The sequence below is a fragment of the Salmo salar genome, chromosome ssa13 (genome assembly GCF_905237065.1).
Source record: "Salmo salar chromosome ssa13, Ssal_v3.1, whole genome shotgun sequence".
Lineage (NCBI taxonomy): Eukaryota > Metazoa > Chordata > Actinopteri > Salmoniformes > Salmonidae > Salmo > Salmo salar.
This window is the reverse complement of record NC_059454.1, coordinates 96,452,894-96,471,017: the sequence shown is the minus strand read 5'-3', so window position 1 is coordinate 96,471,017 and position 18,124 is coordinate 96,452,894. Positions and strand designations below refer to the sequence as shown.

Genomic DNA, 18,124 nt, shown 5'->3' with positions numbered 1-18,124 from the left:
TGGTGTGGGGGCTGTGCTTTGGCAAAGTGGGTGGGGTTATATCCTGCCTGTTTGGCCCTGTCCGGGGGTATCATCGGATGGGGCCACAGTGTCTTCTGATCCCTCCTGTCTCAGCCTCCAGTATTTATGCTGCAGTAGTTTATGTGTCGGGGGGCTAGGGTCAGTCTGTTAAATCTGGAGTATTTCTCTTGTCTTATCCGGTGTCCTGTGTGAATTTAAATATGCTCTCTCTAATTCTCTCTTTCTGTCTTTCTCTCGGAGGACCTGAGCCCTAGGACCATGCCTCAGGACTACCTGGCATGATGACTCCTTGCTGTCCCCAGTCCACCTGGCCGTGCTGCTGCTCCAGTTTCAACTGTTCTGCCTGCGGCTATGGAACCCTGACCTGTTCACCGGACGTGCTTGTTGCACCCTCGACAACTACTATGATTATTATTATCTGACCATGCTGGTCATCTATGAACATTTTAACATCTTGACCATGTTCTGTTATAATATCCACCCTGCACAGCCAGAACAGGACTGCCCACCCCTCATAGCCTGGTTCCTCTCTAGGTTTCTTCCTAGGTTTTTGGCCTTTCTAGGGAGTTTTTCCTAGGGAGTTTTTCCTAGCCACCGTGCTTCTTTCACATGCATTGCTTGCTGTTTGGGGTTTTAGGCTGGGTTTCTGTACAGCACTTTGAGATATCAGCTGATGTACGAAGGGCTATATAAATACATTTGATTTGATTTGATTTTGATTTGATTTGATTTGTCTATTATTGTGACTTAGATGAAGATCAGATCAAATTTGATTACCAATTTATGCAGAAATCCAGGTAATTCCAAAGGGTTCACATACTTTTTCTTGCCACTGTACATACTACTTATAGTGGGACTTGTCTAAAGACAACGAATCACCTGTTATCAGATTGCTGAGTCTGGAGCCCTGGATGTCTTTTTTGACTCCTCCTCTGCCTTTTTTCTTTAACCAGAAAGATTTTGAATAGACAGGATGTTTGTAAATATAGAATATTCTGGAATGGTATTGGGGTGCAGTAGATCCCTGCTGCTGCTGTCACGAATGCAAAAAAAAAATCTCTTCCATCTCTGCATCATTGACCTTATTCATCTTGGCCTTATTCTTTTTCAAATTTTTGGCCACGTTATATACATGGTAGATGCTTTCTTTACAGGTCACCTAGTCTGACACTATGTCAACCTCAATCACATTGTCACGTCCTGACCAGTAAGGGTTTATTTGTTATTTGAGTTTGGTCAGGACGTGGCAGGGGGTATTTGTTTTATATGGTTCGGGGTGGTTGTGTATGTAGAGGGGTGTTAGATTTATGTATTCCGGGGTTTTTGTTCTATGTTAGTTTATTTCTATGTTCTGTCTAGTCGTTTGTATTTCTATGTTTTGCTAATTGGGGTTGGGGCCCTTCAGTTGGAGGCAGCTGTCTATCGTTGCCTCTGATTGAAGGTCCTATAATTAGGAGTATGTTTGTTTTGGGGTTTGTGGGATATTGTTTCTTGTGTTGCTGTGTGAGCCTACAAGACTGTTTTGTATGAATAAAAATGAGCATTCACATACCCGCTGCGCCTTGGTCCATCCATTACGACGACCGTGACACATATTTTTCAGATAATGTCATGTTGGGGTTGAGAACCTCAATGAACCACGGTGTCTTGATGCATTTCTTGGCTGCTTCTTTATGTTTATGCTCAAAATGTTTCTCAATGGGAAGAGGCAGGCTTTTCACAAAAGACTCTGTCCTGGACACTAACTCCCAAAATTTGCCCATGGCAGAAATCTGGCTTGTCACCCACACCAAAAAGTATGGTGTCATTTGTGCAGCTGTTCATACAGGCTGCCGTGAAACGAATAACCTCCAGTGCTAGAATAATGGTGCCCCTCTGTTTTAGAAGTTCCTTTGTCTTTTGAATATTTTTTATTGCAAGACCTAACTTTAATACCCAATTAAATACATTCCAATTTCTCAAAATCCAGAAGGCAATCCCCAGTAACATCATTTTCATCCAAAATATCGGCACGTGCAGAGTCTGTTAACTTCCAGAGCCCACTGTTTTAGAATGCTATTAATTGACTACAGCTCAGCATTCAACACCATAGTGCCCTCAAAGCTCATCAATAAGCTAAGGACCCCGGGACTAAACACCTCCCTCTGCAACTGGATCCTGGACTTCCTGATGGGCCACCCCCAGGTGGCAAGGGTAGTTAACAACACATCCGCCACGCTGAACCTCAACACAGGGGCCTCTCAGGGGTGTGCTCAGCCCCCCTCCTGTACTCCCTGTTCACTCATGACTGCACGGCCAGGCACGACTCCAACACCATCATTCAATTTGCAGATGACACAACAGTGCCTGATCACCGACAACAACGAGACAGCCTATAGGGAGGAGGTCAGAGACCTGGCTGTGTGGTGCCAGGACAAGAACCTCTCCCTCAACGTGATCAAGACAAAGGAGATGATTGTGGAATACAGGAAAAAGAGGACCGAGCACGCCCCCATTCTCATCGACGGGGGTGTAGTGGAGCAGGTTGAGAGCTTCAAGTTCCTAGGTGTCCACATCACCAACAAACTAACATGGTCCAAGCACACCATGACAGTCGTGAAGCAGGCACGACAAAACCTATTCCTCCTTAGGAGACTGAAAAGATTTGGTATGGGTCCTCAGATCCTCAAAAGGTTCTACAGCTGCACCATCAAGAGTATCCTGACTGGTTGCATCACTGCTTGGTATGGCAACTGCTCGGCCTCTGACCGCAAGGCACTACAGAGGGTAGTGCGAACGGCCCAGTACATCACTGGGGCCAAGCTTCCTGCCATCCAGGACCTCTATACCAGGCGGTGTCAGAGGAAGGCCCCAAAAATTGTCATAGACTCTAGTCATAGACTGTTCTCCCTGCTACCACACGGCAAGCGGTACCAGAGCGCCAAGTCTAGGTCCAAGAGGCTTCTAAACAGCGTCTACCCCCAAGCCATAAGACTCCTGAACATTAAATCAAATGGCTACCCAGACTATTCACATTGCCCCCCCCTTTCCACACCACTGCCACTCTCTGTTGTCATCTATGCATAGTCACTTTAATTAACTCTTCCTACATGCACATACTACCTCAACTAACCGGTGCCCCCGCACATTGACTCTGTACCGGCACCCCCCTGTATATATTGTTATTTTTTACTGCTCCTCTTTAATTACTTGTTATTTTTATCTCTTATTCTTGTCCGTATTTTTTTTAACTGCACTGTCGGTTAAGGGCTTGTAAGTAAGCATTTCACTGTAAGGTCTACACCTGTTGTATTCGGCGCATGTGACTAATACAATTTGATTTGATTTGATTTACATGATCTTTATTCCATTCCTTCACATCCTGTGGTTTTTCAAACTGACCAGCTGGAATTTCTTCCTTTTTATCTAAAAGAATAGATATTCAATGTTATGTTGTAAATTCCTTGATATTTACATTTTTCAATTGTAGACTGATCTGAAATTAATATGATAAACATTTTCAAGAATAATGAAGTCAAATGATTTATAAGAGTGTAGGATAAATATGGGATAAATACCTTTGATGCACTCGGTTTGGTCATGTTGAAATTCCTTCACTTCTGATAATTGAGTGTCTTTAGTTAGTAGTCAGAGTGATCGAAATGTGTTGTGCTGAAGAACAGAGATGTTGCAGTTAGTTTCATCCTAATAAATTGTTTATACAGTATTCTGATTCTCAGCACAGCTGCAGGAGCCCTACTGTTTTCAGAGGTATCACTTTACATTAAAGTTACTCTTGTACCTGTGTAGTAACACTAATGAATAAAATGTATGAATGAAATGTTTAATTGACAACTGGCAACCCATCCCTTATGGGATTAATTGACACAAACAAACATTACAACAATTCACTATGGTAGTTAAATGATCATTCTTCTTCCGATGTTCTCTGCATTGCGCATCGCATAAAGAGTAAAAAAAAAAACAAGTAATGTACAAATCAATACATAATAGTAAATTACACCCTTAGAGGAGTGAAATAATATACATACATACAGTGGGGCAAAAAAGTATTTAGTCAGCCACCAATTGTGCAAGTTCTCCCACTTAAAAAGATGAGAGAGGCCTGTAATTTTCATCATAGGTACACGTCAACTATGACAGACAAAATGAGGGAAAGCAATCCAGAAAATCACATTGTAGGATTTTTAATGAATTTATTTGCAAATTATGGTGGAAAATAAGTATTTGGTCACCTACAAACAAGCAAGATTTCTGGCTCTCACAGACCTGTAACTTCTTCTTTAAGAGGCTCCTCTGTCCTCCACTCGTTACCTGTATTAATGGCACCTGTTTGAACTTGTTATCAGTATAAAAGACACCTGTCCACAACCTCAAACAGTCACACTCCAAACTCCACTATGGCCAAGACCAAAGAGCTGTCAAAGGACACCAGAAACAAAATTGTAGACCTGCACCAGGCTGGGAAGACTGAATCTGCAATAGGTAAGCAGCTTGGTTTGAAGAAATCAACTGTGGGAGAAATTATTAGGAAATGGAAGACATACAAGACCACTGATAATCTCCCTCGATCTGGGGCTCCACGCAAGATCTCACCCCGTGGGGTCAAAATGATCACAAGAATGGTGAGCAAAAATCCCAGAAGCACACGGGGGGACCTAGTGAATGACCTGCAGAGAGCTGGGACCAAAGTAACAAAGCCTACCATCAGTAACACACTACGCCGCCAGGGACTCAAATCCTGCAGTGCCAGACGTGTCCCCCTGCTTAAGCCAGTACATGTCCAGGCCCGTCTAAAGTTTGCTAGAGAGCATTTGGATTATCCAGAAGAGGTAAGGGGAGAATGTCATATGGTCAGATGAAACCAAAATATAACTTTTTGGTAAAAACTAAACTCGTCGTGTTTGGAGGACAAAGAATGCTGAGTTGCATCCAAAGAACACCATACCTACTGTGAAGCATGGGGGTGGAAACATCATGCTTTGGGGCTGTTTTTCTGCAAAGGGACCAGGACGACTGATCCGTGTAAAGGAAAGAATGAATGGGGCCATGTATCGTGAGATTTTGAGTGAAAACCTCCTTCCATCAGCTAGGGCATTGAAGATGAAATGTGGCTGGGTCTTTCAGCATGACAATGATCCCAAACACACCGCCCGGGAACGAAGGAGTGGCTTCGTAAGAAGCATTTCAAGGTCCTGGAGTGGCCTAGCCAGTCTCCAGATCTCAACCCCATAGAAAATCTTTGGAGGGAGTTGAAAGTCTGTGTTGCCCAGCGACAGCCCCAAAACATCACTGCTCTAGAGGAGATCTGCATGGAGGAATGGGCCAAAATACCAGCAACAGTGTGTGAAAACCTTGTGAAGACTTACAGAAAACGTTTGACCTGTGTCATTGCCAACAAAGGGTATATAACAAAGTATTGAGATAAACTTTTGTTATTGACCAAATACTTATTTTCCACCATAATTTGCAAATAAATTCATAAAAAATCCTACAATGTGATTTTCTGGATTTTTTTCTTCTCATTTTGTCTGCCATAGTTGAAGTGTACCTATGATGAAAATTACAGGCCTCTCATCTTTTTAAGTGGGAGAACTTGCACAATTGGTGGCTGACTAAATACTTTTTTGCCCCACTGTACATACATACTGCATATATACACATACACTACCATTCAAAAGATTGGGGTCACTTAGAAATGTCCTTGTTTTTGAAAGAAAAACTTTTTTTGTCCATTAAAATAACATCAAATTGATCAGAAATACAGTGTAGACATTGTTAATGTTGTAAGTGACTATTGTAGCTGGAAACGGCAGATTTTTTATGGAATATCTACATAGACGTACAGAGGCTAATTGATCCTTAGAAAACCCTTTTGCAATTATGTTAGCACAGCTGAAAACTGCTGTTCTGATTAAAGAAGCAATAAAACTGGCCTTCTTTAGACTAGTTGAGTATCTGGAGCATCAGCATTTGTGGTTTGGATTACAGGCTCAAAATGGCCAGGGACAAAGAACTTTCTTCTGAAACTCGTCAGTCTATTCTTGTTCTGAGAAATTAAGGCTGTTCCATGCGAGAAACTGAAGAGCTGGTACAACGCTCTGTACTACTCCCTTCACAGAACAGCACAAACTGTCTCTAACCAGAATAGAAAGTAGTGGGAGGCCCCCGGTGTAGGACTGAGCAAGAGTACTACCATGGGGACTTGACTACCATGGGGGGCTTGACTTGACTACCATGGGGGGCTTGACTTGACTACCATGGGGGGCTTGACTTGACTACCATGGGGGGCTTGACTTGACTACCATGGGGGGCTTGACTTGACTACCATGGGGGCTTGACTTGACTACCATGGGGGCTTGACTTGACTACCATGGGGGCTTGACTTAACTACCATGGGGGCATGACTTGACTACCATGCAGAAAAAAATAAGAGGTTGAGTGATGTCAATGACTTACAAAGGAAACTGAAGATAACTCAAATATAGACCACAATAGATGAGCAGTACAAGAAAGTCAGAGTCAAGCTGATTTAAAAGGAACAAATGCAAACAGAATAAACTGTATTTACCTGTTCATCCTGCATACCAGGACACAAGCTGCCCCGCCTGAATTTGATTGAAACCAAAAAGAGACATGTCACATGATGCATATTTGCTCAGGTGCTTGATAGCAATTCAAGGTGTGTACTGTTGACTATTAATCCCTCCCCAACAAGTCAAATTCAGAGTGCTAGATGTTACATACTCTGAACATGTTCTTGTAACAGTAATTCCCTTACCCATCTTAATAACAATATTATCTATATGTTCTGACCGTGATAAAGCTGCTTCCAACATGATGCCTAGTAGTTGTTTTTTTCACTTCCTCTACAGGCGTTCTATTCATCAACACATTCAATTGGGGATCATCAGGAAGCATATATCTAGTACCAAATACAATACACTTAGTTTTAGAAATGTTCAACACCAATTTGTTCATATCAACTCACTCAGACACCATTCTTAGTTCTGTTAACCGGAGCGACACAGGGGAACCCAAGAGCAGACTCAGATGAGGAAACAGGGATATTTATTGTTACACAGGGAGATATGGAGTGCAGATCCAGGGAAGCTCAGATGAGTTGCAGAAAAACCAGATGTGGAGACTGAAGTTGGAGTTAGCTGAGTAGAACAGGGTAAACAGGTCCTGAGGGGAATCCAAGGTAGTGGTGGTAATTAAAATCCAGAGCAAGGTAGTTGGGTGGTGAGATGTGGAACAGGAGACAGGAGCCAGAGACAGAGCGGTAACTGCAATGAGAGGATAAACGGTGCCAGGCAGGGAAACAGGCACAGCAGAGTAACAGGATCTTGAAGAATCATGAACTGACTGAGCAGAGATTACAATCTGGCAGAGTGAAAGTGGCAGGACTGAGTATTTGTAGAGGCCTTGATTATGGAACAAGTTGCAGCTGGTAGGGATCTACTCTGACTCCAGCACACCTGTCTCCAACCACACAATCACACAGAGAAGGAGAGAGAGAGTGTACAGGGGGAGTAACTGCAGGTCAAGAACACACCGGATGAACACCAGAGGGCGTAGCAGGAGCAGATGTGACAAGTTCACTGCTCAGTACATCTGTTAGCTCATTACATTCTGATGCATTACATTGTGGAGTCATCACCATACATGACCACTCTTGCTTTGTTCATTACTGAAGGTAAATCATTAGTAAAGATAGAGTAGAGAAGTGGACCTTGGCAACTTCCTTGAGGAACACCACAGTGTATATCTTAATTGTTTGAAAAGCTACCATCAAAAAACACTTTTTGCCTTCTCCTGGATAGATAGTTTTCTATCCAGGATGGAGCTGCAGACGTAAAACCATAACATTTGAGTTTACCTAGTAACAGTTCATGATCAATTACATCAAAAGGAGCACTTAAATCTAGCAACACTGCACCATCTTACTACCTGTCATCCATACTCTTTAACCAATCATCTGTCATTTGTGCTAAGGCCGTACTCGTAGAATGCTCTTCTTTGTATGCATGCTGGAAACCCGTTATCAGACCATTACATGAGAAATAATCCTTGATTTGTACAGATACAATTTTTTCTCCAATAATTTACTTAACACAGTCAGCAAGCTTATAGGATGATTATTAGGACCAGGGAATGTAGCTTTTATCCTTAGGTAGTGGAATAACCTTTGACTCTTTCCAGACTTCTGGGCAAACATCAAGCACTCATTAAAAATGTGAGAAATTGGGGTAGATATTTGGTTAGGTGTAACTCTAAGCAGTTTGGCATTGTATTGTCTGCCATCACCAGCCTCTCTCTCCATCTTCCACCCCAGGGCTGGTTCCATCCCCTACTACCATTGTGGCCTTGAGCAAGACATTTAACCCTTAAACTGCTACCAGGGTAATGCTGTAAGGCTGACCCTGTGCTGCTCCTAGCCTGTTGCCTGAATAGTGTCAGGAGTTTGGTACTGTGACAGTAAAAATACAAACTTTAATGTTTGTATTTATTTAGAAAACTGCTTATTAATGATGTTGAATAAATGTGTTGAGATGGTTATGAATAATACTGCAACATCATAAAGGTGTTCTGTAGGCCTATACAACAAAGTTATGACAGCTTTGTAGCTTCAATGTAGCTATTTTATAAAAAATAAAACAAAAGTTTTGTGCCATGATGTATACATGTTTTTGTAGTATACAGTAGTTGCATAAGTAGATTGTAATAAGAGTGTAGGTACTCACATGTTTTCTCTGGAATGATGGTAACTAAATCTGGATCTGTGTGTGGGTGTGATTTGTTATCTGTGGGAAATATTATCTATGTGAACATCTTGTCTCTGCTGTGTCTGTTTCTCTATGTCAATATTATTGTTGGTCCTCAAATTAATATAATGGAATCATCATCATAAACAAAACACTACATGTACAAATAATACTTTGCTATAAAATTTGATCCCACATAAACCATAAAATCCACAAGGAGAGAGTGCTCGTTTTCCAATTGTATTTATTCCACAGTACAGAGACAATGATACAGCGAGCTCTCATCCAGGAAGGGTGAGCTATGAACCAGAGGAGAGAGAGAGAGTGAGCAGTGAGGGAACTACATACAGATCTAAATATTAGTACTTGTTCCTTCTTTTGGGAGAAAAGAAATCTGATGTTGGAGGTGTTTCAAATATGTGCCACTTGAAGTACATAAGTATACGTCTTACAGCCTTGCCTAATAATGCTGATGATGATGTTTTGTTTTTCTGTAAAAGAAAACAATGATAAACTGTCAAATATAAAAACTATCTGAAACAATTTGAAATTCAGACATGCTACAAATGGAAATGGATGAGATTGTAAGAGGTACAGAACACTATTTCATTTATGTACATGCCTTCAAATTCAAATATGCATTATATGATTACTATTCTACCTTTATGTCCAATAAACTGCATATACTCAAAATATAATGAAATTATTGCCACCTCAACCAGTATATGTTGCCCCTATATATCTATATATTTAGAGTGATAATATGTCTTTACTGTATTGTACGAATCCTGTACAAAACATTCCCAATCTGTTAAAAGATATAATCATGTTCAGCTTGTGTACATTTTATATTATTAATACTTGAGTAAATTACATACATTTTATGTATGTACTGTATTGTAGCTAAATATATTGGTCCCACTTTACAGTATATTAAGTATTCAGAAATCTATGTATTTACGTGGTCGCTACATAGGCAGGTACAGTGTAAGTACACATTGTTAGCCTGAAATGCAGTCTGTTTGTGCTACTATTACACTCCTTAGTAAAAAGCATTAACTGACACACCCCCCAAAAAATGTTTTTACATTACTCCTTGCCATGCCAAACATAAAAAAATTGTTGTCATGACAAGGAGTGGAATGCTAGTACAGAACAGACAGAACACATTGTTATATAGTTCTCGTTATACCTGTAACTCTACAAGGTATAGAACTATTACTAAGATTTCAGCCCCATACAGTAGAGCATGTCCTGTACAGTGTGTACACTGACCTCTAATATGCAAGACTGCTACTAAAGTGCCAATAATTGTAATACTCTCAAATATAAACAGTATTTTTTTCTGATATACATTTCTATTTCAAGACATAATAGACGGTTAAGTGGTTAACATAACTGATATATACATACTGTATACAGTATGGAAGGCTAACCCAGTCTGAATGATGAACACCACCTAATACAATTCAAATAGTGGATGGAGTTTCACGTTCACATGTTCACATTCAACCACTTCCTCATTCTGACTAAAAAATCTACCTCCACACAAGATAGGAAGCAATACAGTATTCTCTCAAAGGCTTTGTAAAATGGTCCGGTTTGAAAAATAGTTCTGTTTGCACTATAAAATTGTAACAGTTAACTTTTGTAAAGGGACAGTAGAAGTGTGAAGGGGCGGGACAGTAGAACTAGATGTTGTCTATGTTGTCTATACTTGTGCATGTTAGATACAATATATAGATTGTCTCTGCTGTGGTCTCTGACTGTCAGTGTCTCCTTGTGGTTCTGCGACTGGAACAATAATAATATTGCACTGGCTAAGAAAACAAACGCTTCCACTGACTGTTGGTGCTCCAATTCACAACTAGATCATCATAAACAAAACACTATTCACCTGAAAGATCCATCATATTAAGTAACCTCATGAGTTATGTAAATAAATACCTCTCAAACATTATTTTCCTACATATACAGTATCATTTTGACCTTATCTACACTGACAGACAGACATCCATGGCTCCTGTACAGTCTGGGCTCTCCAGCCCTGTAGCAGGAGGACATTCCGCTAGGTCATCATCACCAACCCACAGGACAGAGGGGGACAGTATGGCTGTATCTAAAACCTCACAGTGCCTTCCAGCCAGTCAGCTACATCCTTGGTTAGAATCGTAGTTCACTGCAGAACCAAATTTCATGACTTCAAAAGTGGCCTTAGGTAACTGGATCTACTGTACACAACAAATGGACTTGACATTAGACTAGATTATATATTTTTTGGTCTGATCAATGTCTGACAAAAACTATTGCTTTATTCACATGAACAATCCTCACCTAAGCCAATCAGTATTCAGTATTAGACCCACCCGTTGTATAACAGGTAGCAATAAATAAAACCTTCCATTTAGGTTGACAATACAACGGTGTTTTATTGTCACATACATGGGGTGGCAGGTGGCTTAGTGATTAGAGTGTTGGGCCAGAAACCAAAAGGTTGCTGGATTGAATCCCTGAGCTGACAAGGTAAAAATCTGTCGTTCTGCCCCTGAGCAAGGTAGTTAACCCACTGTTCCCGGGTGCCGAAGACATGGATGTCGATTATGGCAGCCCCCCCACCTCTGATTCAGAGGGGTTGGGTTAAATGCGGAAGATATGTTCAGTTGGACAACTGACTAGGTATCCCTACATCCCACCACATAGGTAAAATGAGGTGTTTTATAAGGGAGCAAATTAGGGTCAAAGGCACATGAACAGATTTTCTTTCACTTTGTCAGGCTAGGTTATTAAAACCAGGGACCTTTTAGTTACTGGTCCAATACTCTAACCGCTAGGCTACCTGCCACCCTACTGTAGTTGACAATAGTAGCATGTCCCTAGAATCAAAGCAACATGCTAGAGCTTACAAGCGCTCAAGTCATAAGTAAAACCATAACCACATCCTATATCAGCAATTATGTCCTTCACTTAGATATGGACAATATATTGGATTAAAACATATCTACAAACTCATAGATCTACTGTAAAATACAGTATATAACAGCACAGCCTTTTAGTTAAGGCCACGCCGTCATGATCTCAATGCAACAAGCTCCAACTCATCTCACCATACACAGCACAAAGGAAAGGTTGGGTCCAGCCTGCTACATTAGCTTTCCACACCCAACCAACAACTGTCTTGTTCTTGGCACATTTACTTACATTATTAAGTAATCCTGACATTTAAGAAATGTACACGAGTGTAAGTACTGCTGTAGCACACATACCCTGCAATAATGAATAGTTATTATATCATGCACTACAAAGGTAACAATAAGTAGCTACATGAGATGGTAACTAGATTCTCCGCCATAAACTAGTGCAAAGAACAACGAGGTTGAACAGGTTGAGATACTGCAGCCGTTAGAGAGAGATTGGTGTTTCGGCCGTGCGTTGGCTTTGTGTGATTAGTAATGGGAATATATTTGAAGTGGATGATAAAGCAACACTCTCTCATATCAGTATCTAACCAGTAGGAGCCAGAAAACAGGACAGTATGAGAGAAAAAGGTGTCAACCATAGTACTGCTTCTCTGTTAGGTGTTCATCTTTCATTTTGTGTACAGGTTGCCATAGATTTAGTCAAAGTATCAGTAACACTTTATTTTACAGTCCTATGACAGCTGGTATTTGCTAAGGAATAACATTGTATATTCTCTGGTACTTCAGATAATTAATCCCAGTTGGAAACAACTTGGTATCAGGTGTCTATCATGAGGTATTACTACCAGGTAAACTAAAACAGGATAGGGGAACTGTAAAATAAAGTGTAATCAAAGCATGTCTTTATCCAGACTGAACTGTAGTAATGTCTAATGAATAGCATTCATCCCATCCCTCAAGAATGAAAGAGCTCAGACTCCTCAGAGTATCATAGGGAAGTCCAGTGATAACGGAATTGTGTGTAATGACAAACATTGAGCGCTAGGGGGCGCCACAGGATGAACTGAATGACTACCAACAGCATCATGCATATGGAAAACAGAGCGGGAGAGTGGCAACGCCCACCACTGGTGGCTCAAAGGTATTGCAAGCAGATGGTCTGGTAAAGGGATTGTTGCTGTTTTCTGTCTGCGGAAAAGTGTCACTAATGTCTTCTGTTATATCAAAGCAAAGTCTTGTTTATCTCAGTCCTGGGTTCCTTCAGAGTCTGACTCATAAACATGTCGTTGGTATTTAAGGCCCGGGACAGCCCACAGGCCATACTGAGATACATGGTACTGTACTGTAGCTACTCTGTTATTGACTGAAAAGGACTGGAGCGGAGCCAACGTTGACAGTACAAATCACTGTGTAGTACCACACTGAAAACAGTAGAAGAAAATAGAGACTAGAGGGAAATTCTACACCTCATCCATAACCTTGCCCCTCCCTCCCTTTTTCCTTCCATCTCTCTGTGTCTACCCTCTTTCCATTTACCCATCTCCCTCTTTCTTCTCCTCTTCCCTCAATCTTTCTTTAGGGTAATGGTGCTTCTTTGTTGACAGTATCTCAGCGGAGATAAAGGGATAAAATCAGAGGTGAAGTTGTTGGCTTGTTGCCATGGCTACAAACTGACCACCCAGACCTCCAGGTCACCATTGACACTTCTGTTGGTGGCTCCACTGTCTGGGCCTGTCCTGAGCTGGGGTGGTTGTGAATTCCCATTGTCCTTCAGATGCAGAGAGTAAATTCAACCATTCCTCGGACCAGGGTGGGCCCTCCAGGCCCCAAGGGGGCAACGATTAAGGCTTACGATAGTTTGTTTAAATGTTTCGTTTTTCCTTACAGTTCTTTTCGTGGCCAAGATAGGTAATATAAAAGTCTTGACTGTGAGACTCTCATGATACAGTAGAAACGTCTTTAGAAAATGTACATCAAAGTTAGAGCAACACCCATCTTTCTGGCTTTATATCCATATCCCCAGAGACCCTCTCTCTGCCCTTTTCCCTCTCTCTCCATCTCTCTTTCCATCCCTAACCCTATCCCTCCCCTTTCATCCCATCATTTTCTTTATCTCTCTCTTAACCATATTTCCTCCTCTCTCCATCTCTCTTTCCATCCCTAACCCTATCCCTCCCCTTTCATCCCATCATTTTCTTTATCTCTCTCTTAACCATATTTCCTCCTCTCTCCATCTCTCTTTCCATCCCTAACCCTATCCCTCCCCTTTCATCCCATCATTTTCTTTATCTCTCTCTTAACCATATTTCCTCCTCTCTCCATCTCTCTTTCCATCCCTAACCCTATCCCTCCCCTTTCATCCCATCATTTTCTTTATCTCTCTCTTAACCATATTTCCTCCTCTCTCCATCTCTCTCTCTCAGGGCCAGTCCAGAGATGGTGCTCAGGTCAAGTCAGGCAGGGTCCCCTCCCCCTGTAGCCCAGTCTGGTGAGCCCTACTTAGGGCTGGGTAAGCCTCCTGATTCCTCTTTGGTGCTCCCGGTGCGGCCCCAACACCCAGCTGCTATACTCATACTCCTCTGGGTACCCGCTCCGGCTTTCTCCCTCTCCACATCGCATTGGCTCAGCGTGCGTTCTGTACGTCCTGGTTGGCCAGAGGAGCTAGACCCCGCCCCTCCAGTTGGGTTGATTGAGCGCAGGATGTGGTTGCGCTTGCGGAGGTAGTCCCCCCCGGCCGCGCCCAGTCCAAAGCTGCCCTTACGGAGGACGATACGGGCACTGGCGGTCTTGGCAGGACGGGATCTCTGACTGTACTCCAGCTGGGAGAGATGAGACGCATAGCCATCTGGGATGAACTGAGAGAGATCAGATAGAAAGAAGGGGAAGATAGACAGAAGGGGAAGGAATGGATGAGAGATCAGATCAATCACTTTATGTATCTACTAAACTATCCAGCTATAGGGATACATTTGTGCATTCTATTTATTCATAAGGGAAGTTGGAAGATGAGCGTTTATACACTTGAATTTATTATGTCCTGTTCATCCAGTTTTGCCTTTTGCCTCCAGCACCTTAACTAATCAGCTCTGGGTGTGTGGTAGATTCAGCCCCTTAACTAATCAGCTCTGGGTGTGTGGTAGATTCAGCACCTTAACTAATCAGCTCTGGGTGTGTGGTAGATTCAGTACCTTAACTAATCAGCTTTGGGTGTGTGGTAGATTCAGCACCTTAACTAATCATCTTTGGGTGTGTGGTAGATTCAGCACCTTAACTAATCAGCTCTGGGTGTGTGGTAGATTCAGTACCTTAACTAATCAGCTCTGGGTGTGTGGTAGATTCAGTACCTTAACTAATCAGCTCTGGGTGTGTGGTAGATTCAGCACCTTAACTAATCAGCTCTGGGTGTGTGGTAGATTCAGTACCTTAACTAATCAGCTTTGGGTGTGTGGTAGATTCAGCACCTTAACTAATCAGCTCTGGGTGTGTGGTAGATTCAGTACCTTAACTAATCAGCTCTGGGTGTGTGGTAGATTCAGTACCTTAACTAATCAGCTCTGGGTGTGTGGTAGATTCAGCACCTTAACTAATCAGCTTTGGGTGTGTGGTAGATTCAGCACCTTAACTAATCAGCTCTGGGTGTGTGGTAGATTCAGCACCTTAACTAATCAGCTCTGGGTGTGTGGTAGATTCAGTACCTTAACTAATCAGCTCTGGGTGTGTGGTAGATTCAGTACCTTAACTAATCAGCTTTGGGTGTGTGGTAGATTCAGCACCTTAAATAATCAGCTCTGGGTGTGTGGTAGATTCAGCACCTTAACTAATCAGCTCTGGGTGTGTGGTAGATTCAGCCCCTTAACTAATCAGCTCTGGGTGTGTGGTAGATTCAGCACCTTAACTAATCAGCTCTGGGTGTGTGGTAGATTCAGCCCCTTAACTAATCAGCTCTGGGTGTGTGGTAGATTCAGTACCTTAACTAATCAGCTCTGGGTGTGTGGTAGATTCAGCACCTTAACTAATCAGCTCTGGGTGTGTGGTAGATTCAGCACCTTAACTAATCAGCTCTGGGTGTGTGGTAGATTCAGCACCTTAACTAATCAGCTCTGGGTGTGTGGTAGATTCAGTACCTTAACTAATCAGCTCTGGGTGTGTGGTAGATTCAGCACCTTAACTAATCAGCTCTGGGTGTGTGGTAGATTCAGTACCTTAACTAATCAGCTCTGGGTGTGTGGTAGATTCAGTACCTTAACTAATCAGCTCTGGGTGTGTGGTAGATTCAGCACCTTAACTAATCAGCTCTGGGTGTGTGGTAGATTCAGTACCTTCATTAATCAGCTCTGGGTGTGTGGTAGATTCAGCACCTTAACTAATCAGCTCTGGGTGTGTGGTAGATTCAGCACCTTAACTAATCAGCTCTGGGTGTGTGGTAGATTCAGCACCTTCATTAATCAGCTCTGGGTGTGTGGTAGATTCAGCACCTTAACTAATCAGCTCTGGGTGTGTGGTAGATTCAGCCCCTTAACTAATCAGCTTTGGGTGTGTGGTAGATTCAGCACCTTAACTAATCAGCTCTGGGTGTGTGGTAGATTCAGTACCTTAACTAATCAGCTCTGGGTGTGTGGTAGATTCAGCACCTTAACTAATCAGCTTTGGGTGTGTGGTAGATTCAGCACCTTCATTAATCAGCTCTGGGTGTGTGGTAGATTCTGCCTATTATACACTTGTATGACTTCATTTTGGGGGACAGTGTATTTTCTAAGAGCTAGTTAAGTACCTGACACTGGCTGGACATCTTCTTGGTGGGCCGCCCCACTATGTAGATGTGTGATGGGGGCAGGCCTATTGAGGAGTACACTGAAATGTCCTTAGTAGAGCCGTACGCAGCAAAGATCTTCATATGGGCCTACACACAGACAGACAGACAGACAGACAGACAGACAGACAGACAGACAGACAGACAGACAGACAGACAGACAGACAGACAGACAGACAGACAGACAGACAGACAGACAGACAGACAGACAGACAGACAGACAGACAGACAGACAGACAGACAGACAGACAGACAGACAGAGGAACATACTGTTAGAAACACCACATCAGTAGGGATAGTTTTGTTGTTTCTATCAAATTGTATTTTGACAGTAGAAACCGACCTCGCCTAGTCCCCTCACCCTGAACATCCCACTTACCCTTCCTCAAGCCCAGTGTTACCCTAACCCCTTACCCCTACACCCTCATCTCTGTCCCCGTTACTGTACCTCACAGATGAGGGCCTTGAGGAAGTTGGTCTTGTGTCTGAGGGGGTCGTGGACCAGGCCGTCACAGAAGGACACGATGCCATGAGGGAAGTTATGTTGAGACAGCCAGGCCACCACACGCTGCTTCTGCATGTCTGGACGACCCGTCACATACACTATCAGATATCCCAGGTCCTGCCAGTGTCTGGGGGAGGGAGGGAGGGAGAGGGAGGGAGGGAGACCAGGATGTGGGTGAACAAGTAGAAGCCCAAAGGGTCGGGTGTCTTGTCTAATCATTTATTCATTTGATGATTGCCAGGGACTATTCACAACTTTTATGTCAACATTAGCTAGTGTCAACATTAGCTAGTGTCAACATTAGCTAGTGTCAACATTAGCAAGGGGCAACATTAGCTAGTGTCAACATTAGCTAGTGTCAACATTAGCTAGTGTCAACATTAGCTAGTGTGACTCCTGGGCAGGAACATATAGCTACAACCACATAACAGTACATTAAATAAAACTCAATAAAACTCATCAAGTTCCTACCTGACCACGTCTACAGCTCCAGCTCTGACCTTGGGGTCACTTCCCATAATGGACACACTGGCAGCAAATGAGCCGTCAATACTGAACACTACAAACTCTGTTCCCCGCGGCAACACCGTCAGGTAGCTGTCCGCAAACGTATGGTCACCCCTAAGAGAGGGAGGAAGGGAGGGGGAGAGAGGGAGAGGGAGGGAGGGAATGGGAGGGCAAGAGAGAGGAAGAGAGAGGAGGAGAGGTGCAGGAAAGAGGAATTGTAACAAATACACTTAATTCAAATCTTGTTTTAATACTCAAAAACACCATGAAAATCAGCGAATCAGATGAATCCTGTCACCTACCTGACGACCAGTTTGACAGGATAAACTCCAATGCCCAGCCTCTTGCTCTCTGGGATGACATAGGAGATGCGTCCGCTGCTATTGGTCAGCTCAGTGTCAAAGTACACCCACTCTCCTGAGGGGGGCTGGGTCATGATGTGGATGTCAATCTGGAGGAGGAGCAAGAGGAGGATACCAATCACACGCCCATACATGCCCATATGTTGACAGAAATAAATGATTTATGCAAACAAAAATTGAGTTGCATGGAAGTATCTCAAGTTACGGTTTGGCTCTATCCCAGTGTCTCTCAA

General features: G+C 42.7%; 1 protein-coding gene across 10 annotated transcripts in view; it reads right to left on the bottom strand.

Annotated features, from left to right (window-relative positions):
* Positions 1-14,034: 14,034 nt before the first annotated feature.
* Positions 14,035-18,124, bottom strand: part of LOC106568312 (membrane-associated phosphatidylinositol transfer protein 2) — a 90,163-nt gene continuing 86,073 nt past the window's right edge. For all 10 annotated transcript variants that reach the window (XM_045692481.1, XM_045692479.1, XM_045692483.1 and 7 more), the window contains 5 exons: positions 17,832-17,980; positions 17,494-17,643; positions 16,966-17,149; positions 16,479-16,607; positions 14,035-14,562 (listed from right to left, as the gene is read on the bottom strand). In XM_045692481.1, the coding sequence (XP_045548437.1) occupies positions 14,203-14,562; positions 16,479-16,607; positions 16,966-17,149; positions 17,494-17,643; positions 17,832-17,980 (972 nt within the window). In that variant the 3' untranslated portion in view covers positions 14,035-14,202. The remainder of the gene's footprint in view (positions 14,563-16,478; positions 16,608-16,965; positions 17,150-17,493; positions 17,644-17,831; positions 17,981-18,124) is intronic.